At 41.4% G+C, this 27,596-nt stretch overlaps 1 protein-coding gene across 6 annotated transcripts in view; it reads left to right on the forward strand.

Annotated features, from left to right (window-relative positions):
- The window catches only part of MAP3K9 (mitogen-activated protein kinase kinase kinase 9), a 129,654-nt gene that overhangs the window by 45,978 nt on the left and 56,080 nt on the right, over window positions 1-27,596 (forward strand). The window contains exons 11-12 of one of the 6 annotated variants that reach the window (XR_010431309.1): window positions 640-5,347; window positions 20,356-20,762. Coding sequence is in view for 2 of the 6 variants with exons in the window: in XM_064658266.1 (XP_064514336.1) it covers window positions 640-1,121 (482 nt within the window). In the remaining 4 variants the exon portion in view is untranslated. Of the gene's footprint in view, window positions 1-639; window positions 11,136-20,355; window positions 20,763-27,596 lie in introns of those variants that run through there. The other 5 variants (XR_010431308.1, XR_010431307.1, XM_064658267.1 and 2 more) reach the window with 5 other exon arrangements.

A 27,596-nucleotide genomic window follows, 5' to 3' on the forward strand; every position in this document is an offset into this window, starting at 1 on the left:
TAATTAGATCTTTTCCCAATGGTAAAACAAAATGTGAGGTTGTATTTTGAATGGAAGTCTACAGTAGAATGTGGGTTAATGCAGTTGAGAATTCTCATTAAAATGGTAAAAGTTATGTTGTGTTTATAAAAAAAAAATCAAGCAAGCACCATCCTCCACTCCTAAACAAAAACAAACCAGGAAGCATCTGCAGTAGGTAGTGTTAAGTGGCTCTTCCAGGCAGTTGGTCCTGCTTGTGATAAATAGATGTTGTGTATCGTGCTGTGCATCTCCCTGATCCATTGAAGCTGTTAGTGGGTAACGTGCCTTCTGAAGGATTTAGAGAGTTCTTCCCTCTGGTAGGAGGTCAAGTCCATGCTCTCCAGTCAGAAAACTGAAGAAAGCAAATGAGAGGATGAACAAAATTTTGTGCTAGGTCAGTGAAACAAGTGTCTTGCAATGTGTTGAGAACAGTGTAGGAATAAAGAAGCAAGTTACTTCAGATTGGCATCATCTTGAAGATACGGAGTTTGTAGATTCTGAATGGAGGCTTTCTGCTTTGAAAATGTTTTTGCACTGTACGTACAATAAACCAAGATCTGTTGTAACAGTGACATCTAACATGTTTCCCTCTTCTCTTACATTGTCTGGTTTGGATAGGTGTATTAAAAACACCTAGTCCAAGTAGAGATCCCACTGAGGTCCCTCGCCTGCCAGACCCCAACCTTGTTTTTCCTCCAACCCCAAGACGATGGAATGCACAGCAGGATCCCACACTGGAAAGACCTAAGACATTGGAGTTCCTGCCCCGGCCACGTCCTGCAGCCAGTCGGCAGCGGCTTGATCCCTGGTGGTTTGTGTCACCCAGCAATGCCAAGGGTGAATCTTCTGCCAACAGTTCAAGTACTGATACTCCAAGCAATCTGGACTCTTGTTTTGCTAGTAGCAGTAGCACTGTAGAAGAGAGACCTGGGCTGCCTGCACTGCTTCCTTTCCAGGTGGGTCCTCCTGTAGAGGAGCGGACACTGTTGGACATGGATGCTGAGGGGCAGAGCCAGGACAGCACCATTCCGCTATGCAGAAGTGAACTTAACACACACAAAGCTGCAGCATATGAACTCAAGCAAGAATTCTGGTCTTAATATGAAACCATTGGGGACAGTGAGCCCCTCTAAATTCAGTCCTACTTTTTGCACTGAGAATGCACTTTGAAGACAGATGAGATGGAGGGATGCTACAGAGATCATATGGTGCTGCCTCTGCTGAAGATGCATTGTTGACTGCCTAATTTTTGTCTGCAGTTGGGTGAAACTTGGCAACTCTGAGCTGCTGATTTTTGCTGTGGGGTTTTTCTGTAGTCTTCCCTGCCCTCTTATTGCAGTTTGAATCTGCAATGAGCTGAAATTATCATATCAAAGCCTTTTGTTACTGACCTTGTAGGATTTGGCACTTGCAGTAAGTATATTGGTATCTATGCTGGTATTAATCAGTATTTTCAAAACTCAAATATTACACAATAGCAGACATCAGTGTTTGATGTTTTCCCAAGGAATCCGGGACAGAAACAATTAATTATCTAGAGACTACCTTCTCTGAAATATATTCCGATCATTAGACAGTCCTGGGAATCATCGTACCCCCACTGAAAGAGGAGAAGTAGCTGTCTTAAGGCTTGTTTGTCCTCTTTTGCTTATCTGGTAGTGTATGGTGGAACAGATTGCAGGGGAAGGGCATGGCATCTCCACTGATGGAGGTCTTTGAGAACAGGCGAACCAGATGAAACAAATAGGTGTAGTTGATCCTGGCTTCAAGGTGGGTTGGATGAACTTCAGTGGTATCTTGAGGTCCCTCTCAGCCCTGCTTTTCTATGACCCGATGCTTTCAAGAAGATGAAAGCTTATGGTATGGCTGTTTATCTTGCTTTTTTATTTCAAACTTTGGTTCCATCTGTCCCTTGTTTCCTACCACCTGTTTCTCAGGCTATAGTGAAGTTGCCTCAGCTTTGGGAAGGGAGTTAGCAGGAACTCCTTCTTTAAAGCTGTGTTGACTTGCAGAAGTAAATTACATGTTCCCAAATTTATCTTCCTGGTTTTTGTCCTTTCTTACACTTTTTAGGAGTGACCCATGAAACCCAAGACTGTTCTTATGCACACTGGTACTTGTTTAAGGCTATTTTAAAATGAGGCTTGTTAGTAGTTGGATTGTGCAAACAGGAATCAGAACATCTGGATTCTGTTTTGTTTTGTCACTGATTCACTGTGTGACCCTGGGCAAATAATGTAACCTCTGTGCCTGAATTTCCCCATCTGTAAATAATAGGAATAATACCTACCTCACAAAGGGAGGGGTTGGGACATATGTAATAGTCCTTTGAGATCTTTGAGTGAAAGGCCCTATAGACATGTAAAACTTTATTCTTGTTCAAATATGTAAAAAACTAAATCAGGAGCAAGAACAGATCCCTGTCTTGAAGGAGGAAGTTACACAAATAGGGTGTGCCTATGCTCACAGTTTTCTGTACAAAGACTTCCAAATGTGTCTGTGCCACTACAGGTATAACTTAGTGGCTGTAATGAGAGCTTCATGATTCCCCAGGTTCAGCATTGTAAATAAGAGATGTAGCCTTTATATCACTGTAATAGGGTAGTCTGCTTTGTTGGAGGTTAAGCATATCTGTTCACTCTTTTTGTACAGATCTGTGCTCATTTTGATAATCTACTGACCATTTGGTTGCAAATAATTTATTTGACAGTGACGCCAATGCAGTGCTCAGCCTGTTGGGGCAGTCCAGTCCTGGTGTGAAAGCAGTGTAGCCAAATACTTCCTGCAGCTGTCAGCACAAAGAACCTGTGTGTTTAGGTGTTTGTAATCGGATTTTAAAAACCAGCATGTGAGGAAGAAGTGTACATAAGGGTTTTTAGTTCTGTTTGAGGACTGAAACTAGCATGTTGCCATTAATCAAGTGCACCTTTTTTTCAAGCAATTACAGTATGTTTTTGTGTAGAAAGGTCACATATTTCTTATTTATCACATTCTATGAAAAATTTTTAATGGCATAATTACTTTCCACCACCCTCCCCATTAAATGCTCCAAAGCTAGCTTTAATTGTGCTATATGAGGTGCTGAAGCTGGATAGACTGTGTAGACAAGGTGTTGTGATGTGAAACTAAGATACTTAAAAAAGAAAACTTACATTTCTGACTGTTTTGTTAAAGGTAGAACTTTAGCATTATTGATTTCTTAAGCATTCATAGTTTTACTTTCCATTTCTGAAAAATCAGTCTGTGATCCAGAGACTAACAAAAAGGCAAAACCCATCCAACAGATGATTAATTTTGATTGTGCTATAAACAAAGCTCAAGGAAATGTCAGTGAGAGGCTGTGTCAGAGGGACTAAAACGAAAGGGATTAAAACAGTCCCTTATTCAAAGTCTGCCTTACCATCTTAAAAAGTCCGAAACAAAACAAGATCAGCTGTTCTGAAATGTAATGTTTTCTATCCAAAAAATATCATTATAAATGTCATAGGGAGTATCATGTGCTCTGCAAAGGTATCCCCTGGAATAGCCCCCTTTGAACAGAAATCTTTAAAATCCATTTACTTGCACGAAATAGGAGGCGGCCTTTTTAAGTCATATTGTTTTAACTCAGCCTGCTAAACTTTCTGATAGTTGGCCAGTAAGTTCACCAAGTAAACTCTAAGGTTTCAGTCAAGTTCCCATCAGTCAAGACAGCTGGAAAGGCAAGTTGTTCTGTCACCTATTTTGCTTAAGAAAGTTGAGGATGACTTATCAAACCCTCCTTGCCACTCTCTCTCTTTTAGATAATCACTTGATGAAAGTGGTGTGTAGCTGAACGATGAGAAGTATTTTACTCCAAAGAGCATCTTCACTAATACCAAATGGACCCTTCTTTGATGCAATTATCTTCATTGAATCTAGAATGTGAATTAACCGTGGGTAGTCTTTGAGTATCAACCCATAAGCTGTCTGGTGACTAACCTGAGGTATTAGGCAAGAGAAGACTGTTGTGGAACCAAGACTATTGACTTTAGTAGGTAGTGGGGTATTCTCTGACAGGCAGAGGGAGCTCTCAAGGCAAAGAGCTGTTTTGCCTTATGAATCCCAAAACCTCTCCCTGTATCCATCTGTCCCATCCTGGCTTGAATTCTCTTCTTCTTAATCTGTTGGTGTTTTTCCTTCCCACTTGTGTGAGGTGAGGTGTTCCACATCTCCAAAGGAATGCTCCACTGTAGTCCACTAGATAGTGACAAGATGTGAGCCTGTCAGCTCACAAATCTTTTTTTCCTACTGGCTACTATTATTCCCATTTTTCAGGGACATAAAAGTTTCAGAATATTGTTCATTGACATGCTTTTCTAAGAGTATTCCTGAGGAAAATAGTGAAAATATTACTTAAAAAAATTCTAATAAGTGTATTGTTTCCTAAGTAGCTGAAAAAGTTGCACTTTTTTTTTCTGAGAAAATGAGAAAAAGATAACATGAGAGCACAAAATCACTGAGCAGTCTAAAACATAATGACAAAAGAATGGAGTAAAGTGTGTCTAATTACAGGCCTTACAAGGAGGAAGGCACAGTTTTTTAACTGATAGTAGTAGTACCTGAGAGAAATGTTTGTGGTCTAGAAATATATTTGTGCTTTTGTTTAGTCAGCTGGCAGTATGTATCGCTAATTTATGTAATTGATATGCTGATTTAGGAAATATAAAAAAGTTTGTTGGCCCTTCAAAATATGCTATCCTTGTAGCCTGTTTGGTTTTCCTGTAAAACTGAGGGGAAAGCACAGACATAGCAACCAGTGCAAAAAAAATGATGAATTTTTTTATAAATTTCTACTGGTTTTACAGAAATTGAGTGTGGGACAAGTAGAGAGAAGAAAGCTTTTGTGTCAAAACCAAGGTGATTAAATAGTTATGGATTTTTTTCTAATACTGTTGCTTCTTATGGACTGCACAGTGCTGTGTTTTACCAGCAAGCAGGTCTTGATCTCCTTTCAGTCCTTTTCAGAGGTGCAGATGTAACCTTTTTATAGGTATTTTCTTTCCAGATTAGTATTGCAGTGGGTCGATATTCATTATGAGGCAGGGAACCTCAGAGAAAATACTCTTTTTGTAATTGTTTTCTAACAAAATTAGTATTTTTAAAGTGAATATTTCATTGTTGATGTGGAAAGACCTGTTCTGGCTTGGCATGTTTTTATGATGAAGTATTTTTCTGTACCTCTAGGAATGGGAGTAGTTGCCTTCCTCTTCATAGCATGCTGTTATCTTAAGACTTTGTGGACAATACTGCGTAGAGCTGTTGCTTCGATATGTCGCGAAACTGGATACCTCTCATTCTGTCGAAGGTGAGGCAGTAATGATCGAGTAAAGAAAGGTCTTTGCCAGCTAGAGTGTTCTGTTAAATAGAACATGACAGGAAACCTCTCATCTCGAGTCACCTTTCTACCTTGAGCTTAACTTTTATTTGAAATTTAATTAATCTCTGTGGGATGAACATGGGAGCTGGAGTCCCTTTAGATGTATGGAACCAAATCTAATACTGTATCCCAAAATTCAGTGGCAGCCTGTTACTTTTGTAAGTAGTTTTAAGCTAATATTAATGGGTTTGTTTCTTGTGGATTTTTTTGAAATCTTTCTTCTTGGAAAAAGTGCTTATTGCTTTCTAACCTTTTCCATCATTTTAGAAATGTTCTCAAGAACTCTTACCAATTCTGTGGCGAATAAGGAGGTTTATATCTTTCACAGTGATTTAGGCCCTCCTTTTGGCTTTGCTTTTTTTGGTATGAAACAAGGACATCTATATTTGGAAACTAAGATTTCTGATCCTTATCCTGTCACTGCAGATCAGTTTCTTAGTTTCCATGCTTTTAACTCACTTAAGACTAAAATTTGGGTAAAACTGGACAGTAAGAGTGAGAGGATAGACGTATTTTAAAACATATTTGCAAACAAGCAATAAGAATACCAAATATGATAACCAAAATATGCTGTCACAGAGCATAACTTTCAGACTTCATAAACCTTTGGATGATTTTATAATTAAGGTATCTTTAGGAAAGAATGCCTTCCTATGTTTTTCTGTTACATTTAGTATTTTAAGATTAGAATATGATTAAGATTAGAATATGGTGGTTTTCACAGTATGGTAGCTAGCTGGACAGAAAGGATCTTTAGCCAGATTTGTACCTCTGATTTTTTTCCTCTATTTTCAATCAAGTTTGTGGTTTAAATTTTTTCTTTTTCTTTTTTTTTTTTTTATGTTTAACAAACCATACAGTCTTCTTAAGAACTTACGTTTTATTGTTTCCTTAGCCTTACTTTTGCGGTTTCATGAGGCAATATGGAAATGAACTCATGGCTTCTTCTGCTGCTCCCTCTATTGAACACACTAGTAGAAAGTCACATGCTGCAGTTAAGATGTGCATTTGCTTTTGGTTTTTCCCATGCTGAGTTTTTTTTAAGCAGCTTTGCTGCTGGTCAGAGATGAACACAACTTCTGAAATTACTATATCAACTTTATTTTTGTATGTTGAAAGTAGTCACTCCCAGGCTAACGAGGTATGTGTACTTGATTAAAAAGTAGTTTGCCACTGGTAACTGGATGATGGATCTGATGTAGCTACCACAATTATTATTATTCCTCTCTAACAAGGATCTCTTTTATGCAACTAGAAAGTCTTCAGCACTTCATCAGTGTTTGTACACAAGAAATACATTTTGTCTCCATCTGTACGTGAGTGAAAAACCTCTTACTTTTCCTGACCAGGAACACAATTTTTCCACTAAGAATGGCTTCTTGGACTCTGTGTTTTTGTTTATTTTCTGTTTGCTTGGGGATGTTGATTATTTTTTGTTTGTATTTTAAGCCTATGAAATATATACATGTCTTAGGTGCGCCCTGTATTCGTAGGTGCCTTCCATCTCACATGTTCCTTGCTAGGAGCTGAGGTTTTTTGGAGGGAACTCCTGGTTGTAGCTTTCAATACTGTGTTGTTCATCATACACCAGGCCAAATACCAGCCCAGTGTTCATATCCTCCCAATTAGAGATGTGCCCATACACGTGTGTCAAGGCATGCGCTGTCACTGGCTCTCAGTATCTCTCTGTTAGAATTTTGCCCCCACCCAATCTTTATTGGTTATTTATTCTTGTTACCAAAGTAACAAGCCTGAGACAGAAGGCAATACATATTTTAGGTGTGCTTTTACCTAAAAGGTTTCTGAGCTAGAAGCATAAGATACAACTGGGTGAAGTGAAAGTGGAGGTTGGCAGGAAATAGCAAATAAGAGTGAAATTATCCTTCTTAATGTAAGTCAGAGAACAGAGAGATACTAGCTGCTTGGTCTGTTGGCATCATAGGTCCCAAAGAAGAATTTGAGGAATATGTAGTTACTTAATTTCATAGAATAGTTTGGGTTGGAAGGGACCTTAGAGATCATCTAGTTTCAGTCCCTCTGCTACGGTCAGGAACACCCTCAACTAGACTAGTTGCTCAAGGCCCCATCCAACTCATCCAGTTTCTGGTTGGTTTGTTGTATTTTACCCTGAACTACCTCATTTGTAGAGATAGAATGGGAAGAAAGTTCAAGTTTTGGTAAGAATTGCTCTAAGTAAGCAATTGAGGCTGGAATGAGATAGGAGGGCAGAGGCAAACACTGTGTTTGGCTCTTTGACATGCAAATTCCTGATGGAAAAATAAAACCAACCATTTGGTTTATTAAGTTAAGATTATACTTTCTTTAAATATTCGTGTCTCCAAAATAGACAATAAAGGACAAGGCAGGGCATTTTTCTTGATGATTTCTGATCTGTGGAAGAGTTGATTGTCCCCAGACCAAAAGGTGGTGATTTCATATTGGTCACTACTGTTTTTAAAAGCAATGGTCTGTTTTTAGAAAACAGATTTTTTTTTTTTATGATCTCATGTGCTCTTAAAGTGGACCTACATATGATCCTGATTGTTTTCCTGTATTTGCAGTACTGTTTTCCTAATGTATCAGCTCCTAATACAGTCTTAACTGTATCTGAATGCTAATAATGCGCAGACAGACCAATATAGCTAATATTAAGAAACTATGACACATTTTTAGTGTGCAGTGTAGTGAATTTATAAGCTCAGCTTGAAGCGGGCTACTGTTAGCTCTGTAGCTGGTGGGTCAGATGGATGCACAGCTAGCAAAAGAGGGCTTAGAACAAATCTGCAGAAGAAATGCCAAAGTTTTATTTGCTTAAAGTAAGCAATTTGAAAAGTAATCATGGTGGGGGAAAAGGCCCTTCATTACTCAGAAATACTTTTCTAGGCTCTTGTCCATGCTCAAATTTTAGCTGCCAGGATAGCTATTGAGAAACTACATTGTGTTCAAAATTTTTTGGCTGGAACATAAGACCAGAATAATGCATTTTAAATATGCTATTTCAGAGTGATTGATACTGTCTCCCTGTTCTACCTTCAATTCAGCATTTTCTCAAGAACAGATGTTGAGGTTGGATAAAACTAACCTCCTTGTCTTGGAGAGACATATGTGTCTGAAAAAAAAGAAACATTGTTCTAGGCATGTGCTGATGCTTTTATGTCTCAAGGTCTTGGCAGGAGAGGTTATAATGGAGCAGGAAGACATGGTGGTGTTTTTCCAAGCTTCGTTGATAAGAATGCTGCTAACAGCAGTTGTGTTTCAGAACAAACGTAGCCTCTGATTGCTGTTTGGCATAGGTCAGTTGCACACTGAGCTTCTTGAGTCTATTCCTTGGGTTCTTCTGGAATTTGTGACTGTGGCCACTTCTCAGCTTGAGTAGTGTCTTTACTCCCAGGCCTGGTCAGTGTCACAAAATGAGTTATCACTGTCGACTGCCCAGATATTCACATTAGGCTTGTTCTTCTGTCTTGCATGCTTTAGTGAGCAGCTCTTACAATGTCAACAGGGTTAGCATTTCTATCTGAACAGAGCAGCTAATATCTCTTTTCACACTGCATCTCAAGCAGTTGTTACTCCATCAGTTGCTCTGTTTTCAAGGTTATCTTGACAACCATAACATCCAGATACACTAGTCTGTAAAGAATAAAGCCACAGCAAAAAAAAAAAAGTAATTAAAAAAGAAAGCATACTAGTGAGTGTTTGCCAGTTGAACTGGTTGAGTTTGGCCAGTGCTCTTTGCAGAGTAGAATCCATTCTTGTGCAACATAGGTCTCTTTGGGGGATGTCTAGGTTCAAACTGGAGAATATACCTAGACCCACTAAAAGTCACCAGTGCCCATCGTGTTTGGCAGTTATAAGAAACCAAATAAAATCAAGGGCATCTAGTAGTAAAAGTTCATATTTAGGGTAATTACTTTTCAAGTTAAAAGGGAAGAGGCCTCAATTCAGAAAGCTCTTCATCACATACTTAAACATCACTGAAGTCAGTGGAATGTGTCTGTGGGTCAAAATGCACAAGACCTCAGTTCAGCAAAGCTCTTTAAATTGGGGGATTGTCCTGGTGAAGAACCAGGCTCTTTGCTTTGGTTGTCAGAGTAAAGAGTCAGTTAACCTGAGGAAAGAGTTCCTCAACAAGCCTCTGGGTAAATGCTGGTTTGACTGCTGATTCTTGTGGCCTTTCCATGACTGCACATGCCATGCCTGTTTGACTGCTAATTCTTACCATAAGCAGGGTAAGCTTTGAGAATGTTTTCTGACACAGGATGAAAGAGCAACAACTTCTGCATTAGCAGATTGCTATCTGTAAAGGGGCAGGAAGTGGTGACTGGAGGTTGTGTGTGCAAATGACAGTTTAACCCGGGGCCTTTCCTCAGGTGTTTCTTCTCATTTTCAAAATGCATCCCTCCAGGCTGGTGAACAGACCTGACAAGTTCAGCAGTGATCAACATCCACCACTTCACTAGAGTTCTAGGGTTCTTGTCTATCAGCTGTTGGCACAGCACTTCGTGCTGCTATATGTGAATTCCTTCTTGTAAGTTCACAAGCTGGAAATGTCGGAGATATTTTGCCTGACGCAAGTTGAGAGGCTTAAATGGAGTGGCAGACAACAGTGGTGGAAAAATCAGGGAAAATACCTGTGCTTTTAACAATATCTCTTCTGTGGCTTTGAAAGTTGAAGAATTTCTCAGCCAGAGAATGTATTTCCTCCCTCTTTTTATAAGCTACTTCTTTCTTTTGCCTTATTATTTGTGGATCTGCTCCTGCTTCTATTTAAAGCCAGATGCAAAAATTGGTGACCTGACTTTCCTAGGTACAATGTTGTAAATCTGAAGAACCAGGTGAGTAGATTACTCTAGTATAAGATCATGCCCCATGTCTGATCCTTTAAGATACGGGATAGTTCCTGCTTGTGTTGAAATCACTGTGTAGAGGATGTTGGGTACTTCATAAGGAACTCCAAACTCTGTAGGACTGAGATTCATCTGGCAACTCCAGTATTTCAGTCTGGTTTTGGAGACCTCTCTATGTCTTCTCTTCTGTTCATGGTGTTCAAAAGTTTGTTGCTGTGGAAGTAGCACCTGAAGGTATGTTTTGCCCGAAGAACCTGCAATGAAGCAGTTGCATTAGCAAATGGCAATGTACCCCAGAGTTGAGTAAAATAACAGAGGCCACCAAGTTTTTCTTGTTTGTGTGATGAAATGTTGTCAAATTAAGTGATTCGTTGGAGCCTTCCTTTAACTTCTGTACAGCAGTAAGCTTAGAGGAAAAGAGGATTGCATTATTTTTTAAAAAGCTTTATTTGTGACCTGGACTTGTTGCCTCTGACCCTCTTGGGCTTAAATAGTTAAATTATATTAATGTCCAGTTTGTTTCACTGTAGGTAACACATCAACTGAATACTCTTGTGCATAATCTACTGTATCTTTCCTCTGTTCTGTGTCAATGTATTATGTGTATTTGGATTACAGTTCTTTTTGTATTAAATTATTTTATGTTATAGAACAATATTTAAGCGAAGCAAAGAGCTATTGAAAGTTGTTGGCGTTTTGGGATTTCTTTTCTCTTTGCTCTTTTTTTGGATGTACTGTAAATTGTAAACCAAGGATGCCAAGCAGGCTTGGTTCAATGGCTAAAATTATTGTATTACAGTGTAATGCTGATCTAGGCCTTGTCTCAACACTAGAGCACACAGACTTGAATAAAACTGCTATAAAAGTGATTGTCTTTAGGCCCTGATTTCTTGGGTTTGTGCTTCAAATAATTTCAAGCAGATATTTTGAATAGCAGTGGCATTACCTTGCTCTGAGGATTTGAGAATTTTTCCCAGTGCAACAAGAGGTTTATTTTTCTTTGCTAGGTATCTCAATCCTGATCAGCTGTTCCAGCTCTGGGTCCTTCATAGGGCTTTTGAAATGTTTCTGTGAAACCCCAGACAGTTTAGTCCAAGTCTTGGCAAGTTACCTGTCTGCAAACCCCCATCTGGCTTTTCTCTGAACTGGGTAATTAATTGCATACCATTTTTATTAAGGCTAATATTTCTGTTCTGTTAGGTTGAAATTTTCTACTCTTTATTTAGTATCTCAGCCAGAATGTGAATTTGAATGCCTGAATCTGGAGCTAATACAGTAACATGTTTTGTGCATGATGACATTTAACAGATGGTTTAGATTCGCTTCCGATGCTGTGCCTTTGTCCCTGCCACATCATTCAATGAGACACATTTGCAGGAACAAGGATCTTTTCAAGCTGTCTTTCATCTGCTGTAGGTGTGCAAGCCATAATAATATGGTTTTGATTCCTAGGTCATGTGTTTGATTCCTAGGTTGAACCTTTGCTCTTCTCTGCCACCAAGCCATCATTTCATGTTTCTCTGCTTAAAGAAATGTACCTGTACTAATGAAGGACTGTGCACTACAAGAACTTAGGTTTCATAATTTCCTTTGAAAAAAGATTTTTTTCTAATGCAGGTACATGCAAGAAATGCAATATCCTTCCAACAGATACAGAGACTGAACAATTCATAGGTAGGTACCTTCAGTCATATATTCCATTCAAACTGCTGTAGTGTTGTTTTGTGATAAACTGGAAGGAAAGTGGACAGGCAGTCAATTTAGTTAGAAACAATAGCGTGGAAAATGAATCACTTTTTCACTTGTTTTAACAAAAGGTATCTTTCAATGTTTTGTCTTTCAAACTGCTTTTCCACTCCTTCTTCCCAAATCCTGCCCATCTGAAATGAAACTAAATATTTCTGCCTCCTGGAATGTTCCACAGAATAGGATTCTGTCCTAAAAGAAGCAGATTTTCTAGCTGAATTCACTCCCCTGTCACAACCACAAGGTTACCATAGTGTTCAAGCTTGCCTCATCAGCAACAAAAATCTATATGCATCATGGCAGATACCTTTCTTTCAGCAACTGCAGCCTCTGCAGACCATGGCAGGAACACAAAGCACTGAGACAGAGTAGAAAAATAAAATAGTTTTCTAAGCAGGGGAATCTAACCACTTCTAGCAGAGAGAGAGTATCTTAAATGAAAGCTGGCAGGATGCAGAATGCTGATGCTTTAGGCTGAGTAGCTTTAGTTTTTCGTTGGTTGGTGTGTGGGCAAGTGTTGGGCATTCAAGTTCTACAGCGATCTACAAATCGTATGTAGGCCTTTAGCTATGAATGTGCTCAAGTGAGGAAATCATCATGGATTACCTTATGTTCCTCAGATGGCATATGCTGAAATAATAGATTTAAGTAGTGCTACTGTGATGAAGGTTACTTGCAGTAACCTTCCAAGGCTATGCAGACAAAGGGAAAAGAGGGTAGGCTTTCCTTAGTATGCAGCTCATATGATAAATTAGTCTGCTGTTTCTAGAGAAATTTTGACATTTTTGGCCCTTCTGACACGGAAGGAAAGGGAGAGGATGTCCTGCTAAAGCTAGGCTTAACAAGAACCTAATTAATTGTAAGATGAAAAGTTTGTAGGCATATTGGTATCAGGCTCAAGAAGACTAAGCTTTAGCAAAAATTCTCGAGTGAATAAGGCAACAACAAACGTCAGTATCTTAACAAGGGTTAACAAGCTTTGTCTTCATGCTTGGGTACAATGGACAGTGCAGTTTGCTTTGGCAGTGAAAGCGGAAATAATTGTAACTAAGGATTGGACAAAGCTCTGGGGCTTTCAAGTAGACTTCAGCATGCTTTGTGGCTCTTTGCTACTTCATCTGAAATCTTATTAAATGGCATGTGATTTACTTCTGTTAAGTCCTCATTAATTTAAAAATGAACTAATCTGAGTGGAATGAAAAGAGGCAGGATCAACTGATGGCATTCCAACACAAAGTAGAACAAAACCATAATTGCCTTACTAAATATAACCAAAGTGCATACACTTCATGCCTGCAAAATTTGCTCTGAAATTTATTCCTTTCTCCCCAGATCATGCTCTAGTGTCTTAACTTTATAACAATTCATCAGTTTGAAATAAAAAAACAACCATGCATGGGGTTACCTGTCACAGATTGCAGCCAGTATCGAAAGAATCAGCTCTCGTGGATGTGAGTATCGTGTTCTCCAGTGGGACCCTGAGACAGCGTTGGACAACTGGTCACTGTACAAAGAGCTTAATATTTTTGCAGCAGTCTGGCATTTTTGCTTTTGGTGATCTTCCTGCAATTGCATCTGGCTATTTACTACTTCTGCAGATACCCCCATATCTTGCAGAGGTAAAAGGATCTTCTAAGCTGGTGTGCATTATGAAGGAGAATTTCTTCTTGATGATGATTTGTGACTGGAGAAGCTGGGGCAAAGGAAGAGGTCTCAGATTGGGGGTAGGAAGAAGGCAAAAGATGAAAGGTTTCTTTATTCTTGTCTGCCTTCAGAAGGGAAAGGATGGCTGGAACAGGAACCAGCACTGAGAAGAATGGGTCAGACACTGTTGGGATGCTACAGGAAATAAGGAGAAACCAGCAGAGTTTCTACAGAAGAGGAAATACCCTGGCTGATACCTGATCATTGGGGTCCCTGAAATACTGATCTGCTCACTGTGATTTTGAAACCAGAGGGAGGATGTTTCCAAGAAAGACCAAACCTGCACTTTTCACGCCCTATCTGGTGTGAAAAAGAGGTAGAATTTGCATCTCTCTCTGTTTTTGAGGGTAGAAAGGGTCAATTCCTAGAGTGACAAGAAGCAAGCATGACAGGAGAGAGATGTCCTGTCATCAGCTTCAGGTCTCAATCCCTGTGGAACTCAGAACCTTGTCTCTGTAGGTCTTACTGCATCTTCCAAACAAGCAAATGTCAGTGATGTCTCTGGGCAGGCAGAGCCTTTTAGGCCAGCTCTGTAGCACACCTGTACTACTTCTACATTTGTTATTTCTAGGCTGGTTTCAGGACTATCAAGTCAGCACTGAAGTGATTTTAAATTCAGACCTGCCCAAGACAAAACTAAATAAATTCCTTCCTTAGGAGGTATTGCATCAGTAATATTGCAAACTCATGAGCAGAACTTGCAGGTATACATACATAGCTATGTTAATTTAAAAACTTTATTCCACTCATTTAGTAAACCCATTTGTATAGTTGACAAGTGAAGGTTTTCTGAGCAACCTGCCTATGCCACTGCTGCTGGTGGCAATTATCTTTGGTGGTATCAAGGTTATACCTGTAATGTTTGGGTTTCCTTAATTAGGTTTTTGTGTCAGTGGGCAGCACTGTCAGGTACTGGTCTGTAAGAAGAGGTGAGCTGGAGCAAAGGGTGACAGCAGGGCTGTGGCCTCATGGACACAGTCCCAGGGTACCTGAGCAAGGTGAGCATAGCAGGTCAAGTGACAATAACCAGAGCCAGCCACAGTCCAGTGATTCAGGCAAGTTTGTAGGGATAAGACAGGTCCAAAGTCAAGCTAGGAAGGCAGAGAGGTAGAATTTGCATCTGGATGAGCAAGGTATCTGGGCAGGAATAGCCATGATCATAATTTAGCTGAGGCAAGGACTATGGGCAAGAAAATGTGCCTACTTGGTGAAGGGGGGAGTCTGTGATGAGGTTTCTCATAGCTTTTGTCCCAGCCACAGCCACACGGCTGTATCTGAGCTGACTGGGAGCCCAAGCAGCCAAACCTGTAGAAGGAGAAAAGAAGTTACAGAGGTTGTTGGGCACTCAAGGGGGCAGATACCTATTCAATGACAAAATCCATTGAAGTTCATAATTATCTTGGGGGTTTTTTGTCGATTTCTGCAGTTCATCATTGTAATCGTGTGCAGTTAGAGGATGAGAGGAGGACCAGGACTCAGGAGCTTTCACTGTCACTGGGGGTTTCAGAACTTCAGCTTTTGCCAAGTCTGGTAGAAGAAGCAGTGCTTAGTATCTTCACTACAAACAGCTGAGATTCTCTGCTGGCCTTCTCCTCCTCTGTGCAATTTTCCATCTTTATACTCCAAGCTCCTTTTCTGCAATCACATAGCTTTCTCTGGAGCAGTCCATCATAACCGTGTTTGTCACCTGATTTCTCACCTGGTTGCAATTCTGACATTAGGACAACTACTTGCAGCCACATATCATCTCTTCTGGGTTAGCCTGAAGTATTTTTCCCTTCACAAATTATGTGCATGGTAGGACAGACACTTTTTTTCTCACAGATTATACACATACCTCCAAGCAGTACTATTTCAAGCCATGTCCTTCCCTCTCCTCCTGCCTGGACAAGGCAGACATGGACAAGGAATCAATATTATCTGTTCTTAATTCTGAGATGGCATCACAGAAACTTAGTCTTCAGGGTTCTTCAACTTAAACAGCTATCAGAAAAAAAGATGTCTAACTCTCAATCACAAATTATTTTCCATCTAACTAAGCATGGAACAGATTTAAAAAAAAAATGTTGTTGGACAGTGCAAAATTGAAAGTGTCTGTGGAAATTAGGAATTTGCCCTAATAATCTGCTATTTAATTAAGTCCTTTCTGGACTTGTATCTATGCAGTCTTCAAGATGTAAGTGCTAGCTAATACCTCTCCAGAAGAGTTTTCCTTTCCTCATCTAAACCATGCAGTGATTGGATTAACAGTTGGCAAGCTTGCACACAAGCCGAGCACAGAGTTTTAGGCTAAAGGAATCTGGGGGCCTGACCAGCTCTGTGCAACTCCTGTTCTGTCTCATCTCACAAGAGATTCTCCTCAGGCTGTATGGCACATCCAAACTTCCTTATTTTGATGCAGTTCTTATGACCTTGGGCTCCATCTCAGACTGGCAGTCTTAACCTTGTGGCACACCCTTTGTAAACTTATTCTTCTCCAAAGGTTTAGTACGCCAGGACATAATCTAAATAAAACCAGCTGAGAGGAAGGCCTGCCACTCAGTAACACCCCCATCAGCCTTTCTTTTGTGCTATGCCAACCATTACTTTAAGTGCCATAGGCCTAATTGTTTAACTCAAACAGCCATTTTCTTTGCCAATGGGTCCGCATTGGTTTGCTGGTGTTGACTGCTGTGATCCACTGCAGGAAAGCGGACTGAAGTTGGAGACCTTGGAGCTGGCTGAGCAGTTGGATTCATCTTCCCAATGTGTTTCCTTCATGGCTCATTACATCCTTCCTTTAACCACTTTTAGAATGGGGATGTTTATTATATATGTACTTCTCCGTAGGCTATGGTGTGCAATATACAGGATTTTTTTTTATTTTCTCTGTGTGTGGGAGTAAATGTGATTTAGATTATGCAAGGCTCTCACCTTTCTTCAGTTTTGTTTTATCTAAAGCAAACCTTTGCTAAATTGACTGAGATCATAGTTAAGTGTTTCTCTTCATGGGTAGTTAAAACAGAAGCTGTGTGTGTCCTGGGGTGACTGTGCATATGGGGAGGCAAAGCTCTCTGTTGGTAGCTGTGAAGGTTCTGCTGGTGCTGCCTGCATTTACCCTTATACCCAGGTATCTGGTGGATGTGTCTAAGCTTGTCAATTCTGGCAGGGGAGCAGAAAAGCAGCAGGACTTGTCCAGAAGTACTTGGTGACCCTGGAGCAGAGCCCATGTCTTAATCACCCTTCTCAGGTATGTGTATACATTAGCAAGCTTGCAGGCAGTGCAGAGCCCTCAGTTAAGTGCAGCACAGCCCTGTGTCCCCTCTGCCTCGGACAGCACGTGTGTGCACACAGTGCTCTCACTGCGTGGGCTGTGCTCCTGGGATGTCGCTGCTCGCCAGAGTTTGACCCCATGTCATCAATGTCCCCTCTCTGAGTCTGGAACTCTCTGAAGCCCACTCCTGGGTCTGTCTTAGTGTGCAGGGGGGCTGGTTACCTAGCCAGAGGTCAGTCAGAAGTGCACAAATTCTTCTTGGCGTTCTCCTCTGTGTCAGTCGGACACCAACCTCCTGTCCCTCAAAGACCTCATTCATCCTCACTTACATGTAGGTCTCTACCTTTGGCTTTTAATGCAGCTCAGCAGCTGTGCCATATACTTGTTCAGTGATTGTAACAAACAAAGCATTCATCTAGGTCTCGGTGTCAGGCTGGAATTGGAGGAACATGTATTTAATTTAGAATTAAAAGGACAGACAAAATACATGGGTTTGAACATGCAAAGGGGTACAGTATTCTTCACCAGTTAAAGCATGGATTAGTTTTATCCTCATGACATGCTGAGAAAAGTCAACACTTGATCTCCCTGAAAGCCACCATATGGTCTGGCTAGTTTTCTTCCTTTCTAGAAGGGTTTTGGCGAACACAGTGCTGCTGCAGCTGGGAACAGGGCTTAAAATAACACCGAGGCTCCAGCTCAGATTGGTAGCCTCTGGCAGCTGCACTACGGATTGCCAGGAAGAAACTGTTTGCATCTCAAACTGTAGGGGATGTTCCTACCGGTGCAGAAATATTATTCATTGCTAAATGCTTTATGCTGTGACAGGCTGGTAAAGAGGTGGATTTACTGCAAAAAGGCAACCCAGGGTACAGACAGCAAGTTTGTGCTGCTGTGAGGCTGGATGACTCACAATGTGATGGTCTGTGTCCTGCTTTAAGAACTTGAAGGACAAAATTTGCTGCAATGGCTGTTTAATTTCAGCACTTAATGCCCGAGAAAATTTACCACATCTGCATCTCAGTGCTATGCTGTGTCAGTGACAGGCCAAAAATAAAACATTTTCTCTTATTGCACAGGCATTGGACAATGTGATAAAGAAGCCTTGCTCAGAGAGGTCACTGGGTTTGATTTGCTTCAGGTCCTGTGGTAGCCAGCAGCCACTGTTAGGCACCGAGTGCTGTGCAGCCCTATTGTCTGTAGATTTTGGTTCCCCTTGCTCAGTCACAACACAGAAGCCACTACCCCATTCAAGACCTGTTGTATACCTGAAGGATATATTTTCTGGGCATTACAAGCAGGACATTGCACAGACCTGCTCCCAGCCCAGCCGTGCAATAGCCTGGCAACCTTTGGTTAGCGTGCGCACCCCTCCATTTCCTCCCTACAAGAAAAGGGCTCCTGCTCCTTCTCAGGAGGCTCATGAGGACAGATACCTCTCTGTGGGAGTAGGAGACATTTTGTATGAAGCCCTTCCCTTTGCTGGTAGGTGGAATGGTAGTGGTGGTTTTTAATTATGTCTGATTACATGCTCTTTTTACTGCTCTCTCATTGGGCAGAAAAGAAGGACCCTGCCCAGAGAAGCTGAGGGCATCTATCCCAGGGCTGAAAGCTCCTTATCTCCAGAACTATGCAGCAGCTCCAAACAGCAGCAGAAAGTGGATGTGAATACCATCTTGCATAACCTTTCTTGGAGCATGTATTGGAAGACCCTGGGAACATGTGTGTATTTTCTTTCCCATTTTATTTTTTTAGTTATATTCCTTGCCCCAGTCACTCATCTTTCAGAGTATCCAGCCTTTATTTAAAAATAGATTACAAGTTTCTTGCATGATTATTAGGCAAGAAGCAGTCTCTGATGTTTCACACTTGGTGCCAATTCAGAGTAGAGGAAGTGGGAAGAATCACAATAGCAGGTGACAAGTCACAAGGGTACCCATGGGTGTTACAACTCCCTTTCCATTCAACACCACTTGTCACTCATCTGAGATAGCTGCTAAAAGGGCAGGGCTTTTCCCAGAGTGTTAGGCCAGACAGCTCACAGTGGATCTGGGCAGGCTGATGATCCTGGACATCGAGCAGGGTGAGGGAACAGTTCAGCCTCTTCAAAGGACCTCGCAGCTGCATACAGTCAGATAAGGGCTGGGAATGGGAGTGAGGCTTAAACATGCCTGTGTCCCTGATGTCTCTGGCTGATAGACTTGCTGCTTGTTTTTATGTCAGGATCCACATGCCTCTTTGGCAGTGGAAAGATAAAAGGGCTTCTGTGGATATAAAGGAAAACATCCAGAACTCCCATCTGAGTTCTGCAGCCTGAACCACACTGGTGGAGGAGGGCCCTGCAGAGAAGAAATGATGCAATAAAGGATCTGTGGGATAGATTGACTGGGCTCTGGTGGGCAGGGTGGGGAGCTGTGGGTCAGTGGGGAGCAGGTGTGCCATATTCCTGCCTCTTGCTGCCCTTCCCTCATGCAGCATGCTGCTTGTGTGGAAAATGCATTTTACCAAGGACTTGAATTTTATAGCAGACATTCAGTGACTTGCCAGCATGCAGCTAGTGCCTTCAGAAGCTGCGAAATGCCAGCTTTCTCAGGAGTCCCTGGGCTTTCGGTGGTTTTTGCCAAGCATCCTTATACCTAAGTCAAGAGTGAGTCATCAGACACAAGGATGCCTGCACATCCCTGTCTGCTGGCTGAGCACTGTGAAACCTTATCTCCTGTTGCTAACTCTGGGAGTGATGACCTCCTACATACCCTACATGACCTCCTCTTGTTGCTGTGTGTACCCATTCTGTTTCCCAATTCTCACGTGACCTTCTTGGATTTGTTTCCAGAGCCTCATCTACCAGCATTCAGTTTTGTGGCTTATGTAGCTGTGCCTTCTTGTGTATTTTTGAGCAGATGAGATACTAATTGGTGTAGATCACATCTATTTCCAGCTGAGCTGACTTTCTGCATTTATAGGTGCAAAAACAGGCTAGTAATGAGGTACAAAATAATAACCAAGGTGAGCATATGACCATCACAGAACTGGGCTTTGCTCTTGCAGCTGCTTGCATTTGATTCTGTAACAGCTTTTCAGGTTTTTTTCTTCTTTTTCTCTCTATCAAGGCTCATCAACCTTTTGTCATTTTTGTCCCAGTCACAGGCTAAGGCTTGTGCTGATTTTGTCTGGCAGTGAACATCATTATTCAAATGCAAAATTATGTGCAAATTATGTACTTCCACCTCTGCAAAGTTTCTTCACAGCCCTCCTGAGCTTTGTAAGTTGGTCAGCGGCTACATTTCCTTGGTGAGCTGTGAATTGTGTTTTGGCTACCCTTACACATCTTGTGGGCAGTTGAAGCCATAGCACATCTCAAAATCAACAACTTTTACTTTCTCTAGATTCAAGAAAGGAGCCAGATAAGTGAAGATTGCTGAAACAAGTTGTGTTCCTCCAAGGAAAGGAACTGCACATACACATCAACAGGATGATGGAGCCTTTGACTCAGCAAGGCCAGGCAGCATGTCCTCATTCCTGGCTTCCAGTGCAGGAGCTTGTGGAGGCAAAGCAAAGCCACTTACTGAAGGACAAGAGGTAACTGGTTGGCTGCAGGCAGGATGGCTGAGAGACAGCAGCAAAGCCACTCTGGCAGTAAGGACATGAAACCATGGCAGTGCACTGCTGTGACCTCCTTTCCAGCCATGTGGCCTGAGGATCAGCAATACTTGGCAGCTACACAGAGTAATTGTGGGGCGGGCATTTCCACATGCTCATTTCCTTTGTTTTAAATACATTATGGGGGAAATGATCGTCACCTTGCTATCTTTCCTGTTAGGATTGCTTTCCTAATATCCACTACAGATGTTTCTGTCTGCAATTTAAATAATGCACATAATAACCAAATAAGGAGGAAAAACTTCTAAGTAGAAAAAGTTGAGAATGGAGTGTGGGACAAGGAAATGAGTAGAGTCACCATTTTTGGATGAAAGTGGTGTAGTTAAGGGGGATGGAAGTGCAGACTGACTTTTTTGTGAGTGCACTTAGTACCTTAAATCCAGGATCTTTGCAAACAGTTTAATATTCTAAGCTAACCTCTTCCATGGATCATTCTACAGTTTAGAAACTGAGGCAAAAGTAGATTAAAAAAAAAATCTTTCCCAAGGTGCAAGCTCTATGCAGAACTGAAAGTAGAGCCTGGGAGTCCTGCCTCTTAATTCCCTTCTCTGGCCACAGCTCTCTTCTTCGATTTTCCACAAATGTTTTTCACTTGAGGTATACATTAGCTTGCTCTCTTGGACAATTGCATTCAGCTATTAGCAGGGATAATAATATTAAAACAAAATGGCTGGATGTCTCTAGAGGTCTACAGGGAAGCACGAGATGCTCTAATAAGATCAGCACTACCAGGAAAGAGATAAATGCTGTAGCTAGGTACTGATTAATGTAGCACAAGAATGAGCCTTTTAATGGCTCATTAAGAAGAAAAACGACACACAGAAGTTGAGGCTAGTTTTTGGGTTTGATCATTGTTTCCTAAGAAAATGTTGCATTCTACCCAGGGGATCAGTCAAACATTTTGTTGTGACTTTTGTGGGCTTTAGCTAATAAAGGAAGGTTACTGATGGATGTGTGAGTGCTGAATGATAAAGCATTTCTCTTGGATGAAACTTAAAATACACAGTGAGTGTCAGCATCCCTCAACAGTGCTGTTTGTTAGACAAAGCATCTCTGAACTGCAGTGCTTAGACCACATAGTCCAAGCCGTGGGTTCCCTTATGCGCACCACCAGAGGTGATCTCTGTGCTGTGTTTACTGTGTCCTGATGTGTTGGGGGTGGCAGTCTCCCAGCCCTTCAGAGATGTGCATGGGGCTTCCTGAGCCCACCAGATCAAGGGATTCAGCCAGGTGCTGGCAATCGGTGGTTATCTGCCACACAGTGTAGTGGGCAGGACTAACCACCCATCCTTAACATCAGTGAGTCCTGATGGGAACCAAATCATTTTAGGATCAGAGTACCTGGGTTTTTGCTGTTCCTAGTTTTCACTGCATGTGCTAATACTTTTTAATCCCTGTTCCCATACTCTCTGGTCATATAAAAACAACCAAATCTTTATGCCAGAGGCTCTTCTTCCTGTTTTGTCCTCTATTTTGCTCACATTTCAGGGGGCCAATCCTGACTATACAGGAGATGCCTCTGGAAAAGTCAGTGTTGGTAATCCTGCATCACTGGAATTGGAGACAAGGAGATGGGCTGGGAGGTTGTCATAGGGATAGGATATAGAGGATCTGAAGCTTTGCTGGAGAAGAACTATCATTTTCCCTTTTAGTGCCCCCCCAGGAGGCCACCAATGTGCCTTTCATCCTCTTCCTGCTACGGAGCGGCCATTTGCCTGATGTTACTGACCTGAGATCTTGACAGGCCTTGGCTTAAAGTGTCCTTTTCAGGGCAAGTAGTCCTTCAGTGTACGCTTCTGGTATCTCCTACACTAGCATGTTACACATGGGTGCTGGTATTCTGAGGCCAACATTCAGAACCTCTTCTGAATAAGCAATACTTTAGATAAATTAGGTAGATCTAATGAGATTGGATATACTGGGAGGTAGGGAGCTATCTAGCTTAGCATCTCAAATACCCATTGCAATTATAGGCTGATCGCATATTTTAATTGAGAACATCTTCCTTCCTGAGGATTTCATGCTGCTGTAATCAGACCCTCATAAAGGACAAAGCTGGGTAACACCAGCAATTGAGGGGAGAGGAAAAGTACGCAGATATGAAATCTGTGAGCTGCAAAAAAGGTAAGCAATCAATAACATGAGGTTTGGTGAAACAAATAAAGTGTGATTGAATGTTTTCACACCGTGCAATATTTGCTGCTTGCAGTACTTTGTCCCAGATACAGGCCATGATCCGGTGCTATTCAGAGGCATTTGAGAATACAGTTTCTACAAAAGATGCCATTCTAAATAAAGCTGTATTGATTCAAATAAAAGGAATAAGCTTTACCAAAATGAAAGGAGCAGGGAAATGCTGGTTGAGCAGAACCTCAGGAAAGGATCTGAGGCTGGAAATAGAGTTGCCTGTGGAATAATGTAAAATGCTATCATAAAAATAAAAACTGGCAAAATACCTTTTGGTGGAAAAATGAACAGGGCTTTCCTCATAACCTAAGAAAGTCCTGATCTTCTTTACACTGCTTAGGACCCAGCATAGCAGCTAAAGGAGGTGAATCATACAGGAGAGATGGACTTAAGCCCTGAGCTGTATGTTACTGTTATCCACTGATGGGGAAATGAGTGAGGGGACAGGAGCCCAGTGAACTAAAGTTGCTTTTGCCTTTGTGTACAGTATATCCTGGAACTGCCTTTATCCTGGAAGCTTGTCTTTGATGCTCTTCTGCACATTTCACTTTGTGAAGTACCAGGTGTTCCTAACAGCTACTCGGTGCTGATTTCTAAGTCTTGATCTCATTTAAAGACCCTCTGATTGGCATTATGGACTGAATACATCCTTCTCATGCCCAGTCCTTTTGTTCTAGCTCCAGTGGGGGATAAGGAGAGGAAAGTAATTTCTGACCTCTGCTAACAGGTAGGTATGATAGATAACATACTCTCCTGCATAGGTGAGAGAGAGAGGCAAGTCAAGACCTTTACACAACTTTAAATACCTTCTATCCTTATGCCCTTGCCCTCTCTTATGCCCATCTATGTGTGTTCAACAAAGACAGATGATATTCTGGGCATTGCTCCAATAAACCACCTCTTTGTACCAAAGAACAACAAAATGTAAAAGGTTTGGCATGCCAGTCATATTGCCCAGGGGTAAGACCGAGGGCAGAATGGGAGTAGCTGAACTGGTGAGTAGCCAAGGAGAGAGGGAGGTGCTTCTCTGAGCTGGAGAGCAGGGGCCATGAGAGAGACCAGAGATCAGTTGGTGTCATTGGGTCACCCATATCAGAACAAAAATTGATCAAGTTAATCTGCACAAGGGGAAGTCTGATGTAGAATTAAAATCAGTTTAAGTGAGGGAGCAAATAGGTAGGAAAAGGCTGGAATAGTTATGCACTGACCTTCCGAGGCTATTATTTGACAGGTGGGATAAGGTTGAGGGAAATATAAAATACCTCTAAAATGTGTATGTGCCTGTGCATTCATGTCCTTTCTCACACATGCACCCAAGCAGGTGTGAGTTAGGGGAGGCACCCACACCCAGCCCACAACGGCACATTCATTCTTTATAGTTTCCAAGAGGGCGTTACAGCTGGCATTGCAGCAGCCACTGGAGTACAACACAGAACTGTGGTACGCTTCTCAGCATCACAAAATTGTGATTTTAAACCAAAACAAAATTGTCTCCTCACTCCTAATGATATTAACAATCCTAGTATTACTTGCTTATTATAGAACACAGTTCTAAAAAAGGCAGTTTGCTTGTTCTGAATTATCTGCAGTTCTGAGGAATATCTGGTTTTGGGCTGTAAGACTTGATTTAGATTAAATGTGATGACAAATGAAAAAAATAGAAGTAAAGCATTTAGCTGCTGTCTGGATCACACTGCAGTAGATTGCTTTCATAAAATGGCAGGTCCTCCTACAGATACAAAGGTGCAGTGCAGAGAGGACACAATACAAGCTAAGATGAATTCACCACATCTCCCCCTCTCCTGCCAAGTCAGTAGGGTTCAGACTGAACTCTGGAAATAAAAACTGCCATCTATTTTTGTGATCGACTGTGGATATAATACAGAGCATGAAATCTGGGAAGGAGGTTACAAACCTGATAGAAAGCCCAAGGTACTCCTCCCTGTAAAAATATTCCAACATTAGAAGGAGAGCTTGAAGGCTTTTGCTTTAGGAAGAAAAAGGCTCTGGCACTGGAAGCAAAATGTTCAAGGAGCCAAAAACATTTCTGTATGAATGAAGGGTGCTCTGAGAAGGAACGTGTCAGGCTTTCTACCCTCAAGGCTGTGGACTGCAGCATTTCAGTGAGCACTACCAAGCTATGATCAAACATATTCCTTTTATTGCAACAGATCACAAGACAGTTTTTCAGCAGACATTCAATTATTGCACACAATAGATGGTTGAGCATAAAGGGAAAGTTCTCTTTTTAGACAAAGCTACTCTTCCTTTGGAATTCCTGTAATCATAAAATGTATTTGTAGCAGCTGGCCACTCCTGCCTCTGCAAGCTTTTTCAATCTACATCAGAATTTCAAAGGTACAGGTTTCTTAAAATGTCTCTGAGATACTGGACTCTAATGTCAGACTAAAGTATGTAACGTACTGCAGCATAGGTAAATAATAAATAGCACCTTTCCAATGCTGTCACCTTCTTAATAGGAACACTAAAAGAAATGGTGTTCCTTTTCTGCTAAATTTATTGTCTGCCAGTGACTGCCAGGTGAAATCCATTGGTTATAGAAGAGTGAGAATTTACACTCCCACTACCCCTTCCTCCTCACCCTCTCCCTCCCCAGCCATCCCTGCCAGCCCACCTCTTTGCCCTGGGAGCAGCCGCCAGCCTGGGGACATTTCTCCAGTGCCAGAGCTGCTGTGGCAGAACAGCACTCCCTCTGCTGCTCTCCACCATTTTGGCACAGGCTGTGGGCTTGTCAGTTGCTTTCAGGCTTCTCAAAATTTGGCAGTGGTTCTTCTTGCCATGCTGAAACTGTCTCTGATTCAGAGAGCAATGTTCCTGTGCTTTGGGGATATTGGGATTGCCTGCCTGTGCTGTTCCAAGCAGATACTCTGCTCTCATGCTAACCCATCTCTGCCCTGGAAGAAGGTTTCTTATGGTTAGAAAAAAAATGAAAGAATTAACCACATGTTGGTCATTTGGTTTTATGCATCTTCCTTTCCTCACATATATATTGGGACACAGGGGATGTCCAAAACCTTCATGTCCCAAATAACATTCCATTAACTTCACTACAAACCTGCCAGGGATATGGCAAACCCACAGCTAAATGCAAGTGTGGATCAGGATGAATAAGAGCAATGACAGTGATGAGCAAGGCAGATCAATGTTGATCCAAGAAAGTAAGCCACCTGCAAGCTTCCTATTTTGAACAGCAAGGTGTTAGTAAAAGCCTACAAAAAGAAGTACCTGAAAGAGAACTAATGTGAAATCTTTCCTGCGATGGAAAATACAGAGGTTCTTGGATTCTCTCTATTGTTTGTGGAATTCAGTGGTAGAAACTGGTGTAGAGTTTGCATGGAATTGGATTAGCTGTTTAAAGTATCTCCCACAAGCCAAATCAAACCAAATTATTCATCATAATTATCATGCAAGTATATATACATGTGTATGTGTGCCTACCCTAGAATCTACTGCTTATTTCTAAGACATTCACAAGAAAAATTCTCACTGCAAAAGAAATCTCATTGCAAAGTCACTGTTTGTGTTCAACCTGAAATATTTTGCTCTGCTGGTAGACCCAACTCATGCTGAGTAGCCAATCTACAGCTGCCATGATTGGGAAGTTACGGCTTTAAGTTTCAAGGAAATTAAACTATAGCAGTGTTTTCTGAGGTGGGGGCATTATGGGCAATGGTGTGATAAGACAATTTTCTGTTGTCTCAGAGGTGACTATAAAAATGTCATTAGAGGGTGTCTGATTTATTCTTTCTCAGCGTTGCTTCCCAGTCAGATTTGTTCAGCCTGCAAGTAAACAGCGCTTTGTGTCTCAGTGGCAGGATGGCACTTCAGAAGGTGAAAACTTGTTCGATCTGTCTCTGACTGTCACCAACAATACAATTTCTACCATCAATGCATATGTGACCAGATTATGGAGCTAAATTAGGGTGCTGGAAAACTAAGAGCTGGTTTGCTGTTTTGCTGAGTCTATCTCTGTTTATTGCTGCTGTACTAATTCCTCCAGGCAGAGTCTCATGGAGAGTTGTTTGGATTCTTTCCTATTTAAATACATAAGTGGTAAGAGTAAATGGATGGATTTTCATCCTGCAGAGCAAACCCATTTCTGGAGAAGGCCCTTTTCTTTCTCTGATATCTAATCCTTTCCTTTGGCAAAATAAATAATGAGACAGTTCTAACAGATCTGGTTAAGCTCTGAGTCCCTTCTTAAATGACAGAAGATCAATACTATTACTAAATCCATTAAACAGTTCTTCACACTTCAGTTGTGCTCTCTCTAGGATATTTGAGAAAGAACAGAAGGGTATTTTGGCTATTATATAGGAAATGCGTGATAAAGCCTCTTCTCATGTTCCACTTTCTCTCCCTGGCTCCAAGCCATCCATTTCTTCCAGGCTCCCACATACCTTGAATCTGACTCACAGGCCAGAAAGAGCCAGACCTGGGATGCAGGAGGGACCTTTGTCTTTCAGTCTCTTATGCCAGGCTTGAATCTGTCAGTAGTATCTGGGAGTTCTGGGTTTTTGTTTAACTCCGATGACAAGTTGCCTGAAGTATATCTCAGTTTCTGGTTTAGTTTTTGATTCAGTGCCTAGTTTTTTGCTGCTACACTGAAGGCTTTCACAAGAATCAGGGCATCACAGCACTGCACATAAATGAAAGTACAGTTTTGCAGCAGATTTTGAGGTTTTGTATTCATTTTCAAGCCAGCGATTGTGACCAAGTATGAGCAAAGGACATGAGCCTTAGGGACAGGAATTACAGA

Source organism: Pseudopipra pipra, chromosome 6 (genome assembly GCF_036250125.1).
Source record: "Pseudopipra pipra isolate bDixPip1 chromosome 6, bDixPip1.hap1, whole genome shotgun sequence".
Classification (NCBI taxonomy): domain Eukaryota; kingdom Metazoa; phylum Chordata; class Aves; order Passeriformes; family Pipridae; genus Pseudopipra; species Pseudopipra pipra.